The sequence below is a fragment of the Acartia tonsa genome, chromosome 15 (assembly GCF_053477335.1).
Source record: "Acartia tonsa isolate MP-2025a chromosome 15, ASM5347733v1, whole genome shotgun sequence".
Taxonomy (NCBI): Eukaryota; Metazoa; Arthropoda; class Copepoda; order Calanoida; family Acartiidae; genus Acartia; species Acartia tonsa.
The window spans coordinates 7,153,931-7,162,083 of NC_137274.1; the positions used below are offsets into that span (position 1 = coordinate 7,153,931).

The 8,153-nt window shown below is 33.9% G+C and overlaps 1 protein-coding gene across 3 annotated transcripts in view; it reads right to left on the reverse strand.

Annotated features, from left to right (window-relative positions):
- LOC145307362 (glutamate receptor ionotropic, kainate 2-like) overlaps positions 1 to 6,674 on the reverse strand; it is a 178,030-nt gene extending 171,356 nt beyond the window's left edge. For all 3 annotated transcript variants that reach the window (XM_080149740.1, XM_080149741.1, XM_080149739.1), the window contains exons 1-2: positions 6,606 to 6,674; positions 6,122 to 6,252 (exon numbers count right to left, since the gene is read on the reverse strand). In XM_080149740.1, the coding sequence (XP_080005866.1) occupies positions 6,122 to 6,227 (106 nt within the window). In that variant the 5' untranslated portion in view covers positions 6,228 to 6,252; positions 6,606 to 6,674. The remainder of the gene's footprint in view (positions 1 to 6,121; positions 6,253 to 6,605) is intronic.
- Positions 6,675 to 8,153: the final 1,479 nt, after the last annotated feature.

The following is an 8,153-nucleotide window of genomic DNA, read 5'->3' on the forward strand; positions in this document are numbered from 1 at the left end:
CCTCCAATTTTTATTGATTTCTTTTTTAAATTCCCTCTTGGGGCAAAGCCCTTAGAGGCTAGGGGCGAAGCCGCTAGTATATTATATATATATATCTATTTATCTATCTACCTATCCATTTATCTGTCTATCTTTTCAGTTATATACATATATCTATCTATTTATCTATATATCTATCCATTTATCTATCTATTTATCTATCCATCTTTTTAGTTATATACATATATCTATCTATTTATTTATATGTCTATCCCTTTTCAATATATCTATATATCCATTTATCTATCTATTTATCTATCTACCTATCCATTTATCTATTTATCTATCTATCTATCTATCTATTTATCTATCTATCCATCCATTTTCTACATGTATATATATTTATCTATCTACCTATCCATTTATCTATCCATCTTTTCAGTTATATACATATATCTATCTATTTATCTATCTACCTATCCATTTATCTATCCATCTTTTCAGTTATATACATATATCTATCTATATATCTATCTATTTATCTATCTACCTATCCATTTATTTATCTATTTATCTATCTACCTATCCATTTATCTATCTATCTATATTTTCAATTACCTATGTATGTATCTAGGCCAGCGCAGAAAGGAAGGGGATAATGAGCTGTTTATTACACTAGTCCCCAAAGTTTCTATTTTGGAGACTTTTAATGAATTTTGATTGGTTGATTCATTAGATTGAGTGTCTAACCGTTTACAGATAGAGAGGGGACAATGGACTGTTTATTACAATAGTTCACAAAGTTTCTAATAACTTTTCTTATTTGTTGGCTGAACAATTTTGGGGATTTTTAATGAATTTTGATCTACAGAAGAGGGTACTTGATGTATATCAATTTATCGGCCATTATCTTATCCCTTTGATTCCTGAAGCCAGCGTATCTATAAAGATCAAAGTAGAAACAAAATTATGGATCAAGTCAAGAAGATCCAAAATCACGAGGGATCTAAAGGGATAAGACAATGGCCAATAAATTCATGTACATCCCCAATGATGATACACAAAATTACCCCTTATGTTGAAACGTTCAGACACTCAACTTAATTAACTAACCAATATAAATTCAATAAAAGTCCCCAATAGTAGTTAAGCCAACGAATAAGAAAATGTTGTTATAAAATTTTGGGGAATAGTGTAATAAACCATCCCATGCCCCCTAGCTTCCCCATTGATGATAAACATAACTGCCCCTTCTGAATATCAAAATTATTGGTTGAACTAACCAATTCAATAAAAGTACCCAAGGTTTTTTAGTTAACGAATAATAAAACTTTGGGTACCAGAGCTGGATCTTTCAAGCATTTCAATGGTGCGCCAAAGCGGGGTGAGCCAACTTTCCACCAATAAGAGCACAGCATTTTACGAAATGCCGCGCTGTTCTTCCCTCCCTGTATACAACTTCAAAGGATAATAATCAGAAAGGGAGGGGACATTGGACAAAAAAATTTTCTTGTTTTTTTTTTCAACCAAGGTTTTTCAACATTTTCTCTCATTCATAAGCTTAAAAACTTTGGGAACCTTAATTGAATATTGATGGGGCTGTTCAAACATGCCAACCAATAATTTAGTAAACGAAGGGTAATTTTGTTGGTAGTAATTGTCAGACAGACAGACAGATAGACAGACAGACAGACAGACAGACAGACAGACAGACAGACAGATAGACAGACAGATAGACAGACAGACAGACAGACAGACAGACAGACAGACAGGCAGGCAGACAGACAGACAGACAGACAGACAGACAGACAGACAGACAGACAGACAGACAGACAGACATATAGACAGACAGACAGACAGATAGACAGACAGACAGATATATAGACAGACAGACAGACAGACATATAGACAGACAGACAGATAGATAGATAGATAGATATACAGACAATAGATATATAGATAGCCAACGAATAGAAGAACGTGTTTATAAACTTTATGGGGAGGCAGAATAATTTCAAGTCAATTGACCACTCCCTCCTAATCAAATTCTTAAATTGGACATGATCCTAAATTTTAGTATTCAGTTCAAATCTAGAGAAGATATCATAGTTAGATCCAAGAAATAATTATAGTACACAGAAATAAGGTATAACCAACAAGCGAAATAAATCTAAAATAATATATTGGGGGCAGATGGAAAGTTCGTTAATTTTATTATATGTCCCCCCCCCCCCCCCCAAACGACAGCTGATTTCGTTATTTTCTTTCAAATTAACCCCTTACAGTCGGGCCCCTTGCCGCACCTTAATCAGTCGGGGGGGGGTTCCTATTCTCAGTTCCTATTAGAGCTAAAGGGCTAAGATTTTTTGTGTAAGTCCCCTGTGTTATGATGAATTTCCGACCTTAAGTAAGTCAAGGTCAATTTTTGCTTCCTTCGCCCTTTTATTTAACAACCTTTGTTTTTAGGTCCTTTTTTACTTAAAAATTTCAAACGGCTGTAATTTTTTTATTTTTGAAGCTAGAATAAAATTTTTTTTGCAGAAAATGTTAATCTTTATGTAAATTTTATATTTCAAATATCAAAATATAAATTTCAGCGGCCGCAGCTTTACTTGGCAGCTGCCGGCCGCCGCAGTCGGCGGTCGGCGGGTAAACGGCGGCGGATCTTTATGAACTTTTAATATGTTATGTAGACATGTAAGAAAAGCTTAAGTTTAACATTTGAAGTCTCTAAGTCAAAATTTGCGGCCACAGGAGCCATTTAAAGATTTCTGGAGACCTGGAGGATCAGGACCTGCAGGATCATACCTGGAACCTGAAATTGACTTGAACACCTGTATTTCATATAAGGATGTACTACTAGAGGATATTTTAGTATTTTGGCAAGATAAAATACTTTGTTTAAGTCAAAAAAATATTTTTGCTCTTTACCTGGATGACCCTGCCAGGTTTGCTGGCATCCTGTGCCCGCCCGGATGGAGATATTCAAAAAATTCCAACTCTCAGTTATGTGTCATACCCAAACTTAAAAAGTCACGCAGTTTGGGCTCTTTATCTTTTAAAGCCATTTTTGGAGACCTGGAGGATCAGGACCTGCAGGATCATACCTGGAACCTGAAATTGACTTGAACACCTGTATTTAACCCTTAACAGTCGGGCCCCTTGCCGCACCTTCATCAGTCGGGGGGGGGGGGGGGGCGTTCAACGCCCCCCCATATTATCTCAGTTCCTATTAGAGCTAGAGGGCTAAATTTTTTTGTACAAGTCCCCTGTGTTATGATGAATTTCCGACCTTATGTAAGTCAAAGTCAATTTTCGCTTCCTTCACCCTTTTATTTAACAACCTTTGTTTTTAGGTCCTTTTCTACTTAAAAATTTCAAACGGCTGTAATTTTCTTATTTTTGAAGCTAGAAGAACAATTTTTTTGCAGAAAATGTTTATCTTTATGTAAATTTTATATTTGAAATGTCAAAATATAAATTTCAGCGGCCGCAGCTGTACTTGGCAGCTGCCAGCCGCCGCAGTCGGCGGTCGGCGGGAAAACGGCGGTGAATCTTTATGAAATTTTAATACGTTATGTAGACATGTAAGACAAGCTTAAGTTTAAAATTTGAAGTCTCTAAGTCAAAAATTGAGGCCACAGGAGCCTTTTAAAGATTTCTGGAGACCTGGAGGATCAGGACCTGCAGGATCATACCTGGAACCTGATATTGACTTGAACACCTGTATTTCATATAAGGATGTACTACTAGAGGATATTTTAGTATTTTGGCAAGATAAAATACTTTGTTTAAGTCAAAAAAATATTTTTGCTCTTTACCTGGATGACCCTGCCAGGTTTGCTGGCATCCTGTGCCCGCCAGGATGGAGATATTCAAAAAATTCCAACTCTCAGTTATGTGTCATACCCAAACTTAAAAAGTCACGCAGTTTGGGCTCTTTATCTTTCACACACAGAAAATGAGATAGAAAAAACCGGATGGGGGGGCGTTAAATGCACCCCCCGACCGTTAAGGGTTAATATGAGGATGTACTACTAGAGGATATTTTAGTATTTTGGTAAGATAAAATGCTTTTTTTTAAGTCAACAAAATATTTTTGCTCTTTACCTGGATGACCCTGCCAGGTTTGCTGGCATCCTGTGCCCGCCAGGATGAAGATATTCAAAAAATTCCAACTCTCGGTTATGTGTCATACCCAAACTTAAAAAGTCAAGCAGTTTGGGCTCTTTATCTTTCACACACAGAAAATGAGATAGAAAAAACCGGATGGGGGGGCGTTCAACGCCCCCCCCCCCCCCAACCGTTAAGGGTTAAGTAAATGGAGAAAGTCGCTCAAAATTAGACATGTGACGTCATAAAAATCTTTTTTAGGGATTTTCTTTACAACTTCTCCTCATTTTTATGACGTCACATTAAGCGACTTTCTATATTTACTTACATCAATTTTGTTGTTGGTATAAGTTGAATTATAGTTATACTTCAACCACTAATTATAATACAGAGAAAAGGTAATTTTTCATCATTGGGGCTGTACATCAATTTATTGGTCATTGTCTTATCCCTTTAGATCCCTGGATCCAACCCCAACTAAAACCTGATATCCCAAGTAGGCTTGCTAACATATATGCTAAAGTTGCATAATAATTCTTAATTCTCCTTAGCAGTGAGTAGTTTGTTTGTGGATGTAACTATAAGATAAGATAAGATATGAGAATTGGAAAAAAAATAATAATCTAGCTCTTTTATTATTGCTACCCGCGGCCTTGCCCTATCTATCTATCTATGTCTCTATCCATCTATCTATCTATCTAACTGTCTGTCTGTCTGTCTGTCTGTCTATCCATCTATCTATCTATCTATCTATCTATCTATCTATCTATCTATCTATCTAAAGGGAGTGCAAAAAAAAATGCGGACATTTTTAAAATTGAAATTGCGCGGCTTATGTTAATAGTAGAAAAATGTTACGCATATTGTTAAAACCGTTAGTAAGTCTATTTTTTGGAAATATAAAAACGATTCCTGTGCTACGTATAGTTTAGAAGCGATGTGGTAAAATGTCCCAACTGCCTTAAAACTTGACTTGCGAGTAAATCATTAAAGATTAAAGTATATAAAAAATATGTACCTTTTTAAAATTCAAATTGCGCGGCTTGTGTTAATAGTAAAAAAATGTTACGCATATCATTAGAACCATTAGGAAGTCTATTTTTTGGAAATATAAGAACGATTCCTCTGCTACGTATAGTTAAGGAGCGATGTGGTAAAATGTCCAAACTGACATAAAACTTGACTTGCTCGTAAATCATTAAAGATAAAAAACAGGGTGTGCAAAAATGCGGAAATTTTTAAAATTCAAAATGCTCGGCTTGTGTGAATAGTAGAAAAATGCTATGTATATCGTCAGAACTGCCATAAGCTCTATTTTTTGGAAATATAAGTATGATTTTTGTGCTATTTTTAGTTTAGGAGCTGTATTGATAAATGTGAGAAAAGTGGAAATTTTTTTTTTTTAGTTTTAAATCAGTTGGGAGATTCTACCACATAGCTCATAAATTATATGTAGCACATGAATGGTTCTTATATTTCAAAAAAATAGAGTTTATAGCAATTCCATAGGTATGCAAAACATTTTTCTACCATTAACACAAGCCGAGCAATTATAATTTTAAAAATGTACGTATTTTTATTTGCATACCCTTTAATTTAATCTTTAATGATTTACTCGCAAGTCAAGTTTTACATCAGTTGGGACATTTTAACACATAGCTCCGTAACTATACGTAGCAAAGGAATCATTCTTATATTTCCAAAAAATAGACTTCCTAGCGATTCTAACGATATGCGTAACATTTTTCTACTATTAACACAAGCCGCGCAATTTCAATTTAAAAAATGTCCGCATTTTTTTTGCACACCCTTTATCTATCTATCTATCTATCTATCTATCTATCTATCTATCTATCTATCTATCTATCTATCTATCTATCTATCTATCTATCTATCTATCTATCTATCTATCTATCTATCTATCTATCTATCTATCTATCTATCTATCTATCTATCTATCTATCTATCTATCTATCTATCTATCTATCTATCTATCTTTCTATCTATCTATCTATCTATCAAAGCTTACCAATTCTAACATTATTTGGGAGTAGATTAACTAAGTGTAAATTAGACAGAACTATGAGCGCCCAGCCCAACCTACTGGCACCAGACCTTCTCTCTCTTCTCCACATTGTTCCACTAATACCTCAAGAATGCCTGAAATAACAAATTGTTAGGACCGTGGGAAAATATTGGGTAGCATGGGAAAATACTAGGTATTGTGGGAAAATATTGGGTAGCGTGGGAAAATTTCTAATGTTAGCAGCTTTTATGGTTTTTGTAATCCTTGTTGCAAAACTTATAATGAGGAATAAGAATATATTTTTTGCTTTGAAACCAATTAATATCCGGTGAATTAGAACCAGTTCTCAGTACTAAAAATATTATGTATAACATTGTATTATATCCAGTTTTCTACGAATTTAAAAATCTCCAATCATAAGATTGAAACTAGTTTTTTAGCTTTGGCACCTTGGGGCTTAAACAATTGTTTTTAATCTTATAATTACCTTTTTTCACACCATGAATCTTTACCGGTGAAAAAACATTGTAAATTTTAGTCCGCCATTGTTTTTTCTGAAAAATGAATATAGATGAAATTACTGAAAAAAAACTTATTTTGTACGTTGGTCTGTTCAGTATTTATATATGGAGCTTCGCTCCTAATGAATGTTATCATTCTTGCTGTAAAATACTCCTCACAAAAGGAATAGTTATTTCTTGCATTGTATTATAAACAGCTTTCCACGGATATAAAATGTACAATTAAATTAAAACCAGTTTTTTTAGACCCAGGATGCCAAAGGCACATGCAAAAAAACTGTTTTTAATCTTACGATTGTATATTTTTATATTCTTAGAAAACTGGATATAATGCGATACTAGACATATTTTTTCGTATGGATGAGAACTGGTTCTAATCCACCAGTTATTAATCGGTTTTGAATGAATATGAGAAAATTAAAATCATCCATTTTCAAAGCCAATTTACAAGTTTGGGGCGTGGAGTTTCCAAATTATATGACCTAATAGTTTTTTCTCGCATTGTTTTTGTGACTGTGAGATAATATTGGGTAGCCTGGGAAAATAAGAGTAGCAAGGGAAAATATTGGGTAGTGTGGGAAAATATGGGGTAGCGTGGGATAAATATTAAAAATGAAAAATTATTGAAATACTCTATCCATGTATCCTTGAACTAAAGCAAAGTTATGACAGATAAAATTAAAAATCATTCATTTTTAAAGCCAATTTGCAAGTTTGGGGCAAAGAGTTTCCAAAAGATATTAAATAATATTGAAAATATGTGGTAGCATGGGAAAAAATTGGATAGCATAGGAAAATACTGGTTAATGTGGGAAAATATTGGGTAGGGTGGGAATTTATGTGGTAGCGTGGGATAAATATTAAATATAAACAATTATTGAAATACTCTATCCATGTATCCCTGAAATAAAGCAAAGTTATGACAGATAGCAGACAAAAAGATCTCCAGACTAACTTTTAATTCTCTGACTGATTTATCAAGTATTTACCCAATATCCTTACAGTCTTATCTGCAACCATGGCAAAACTAAGGACGTTAAAAATATTTCCTACTGCTGCTTTTTCAGATGTGTAACAGTTAGTTTAGGGGGAATGCCTTAGCCCAAAACATGCACAGTTAGGACTTACAGACAAAGATTTTGCAAATAAAGAGTTGTTGTTTGTTGGATGTTAACTTACTTAATGCCTCGAGCAATTGAGTTATTTTTACATTGTATCATAAACAGCTTTTCGCGAATATAAAAATGTTCAATTATATTATTAAAACCAATTTATCAGGCATGGGCTAACAAAACTGGTTTTAATATTATAATTGTACACTCATATATTTGTAGAAAACTGGATATAATACGGTACAATACATAATTTTTCAGGTTGGCTGAGAACTGGTTCTAATCCAGCGGATATTAATCAGTTTCGAAGCTTTAATGAAAGTCAACGAATGTTAGAACTGGTTCATAGAAACATTGATTTTTAAAATTATGTTATCAAATTTGTATTTTTTTAGACTGGGG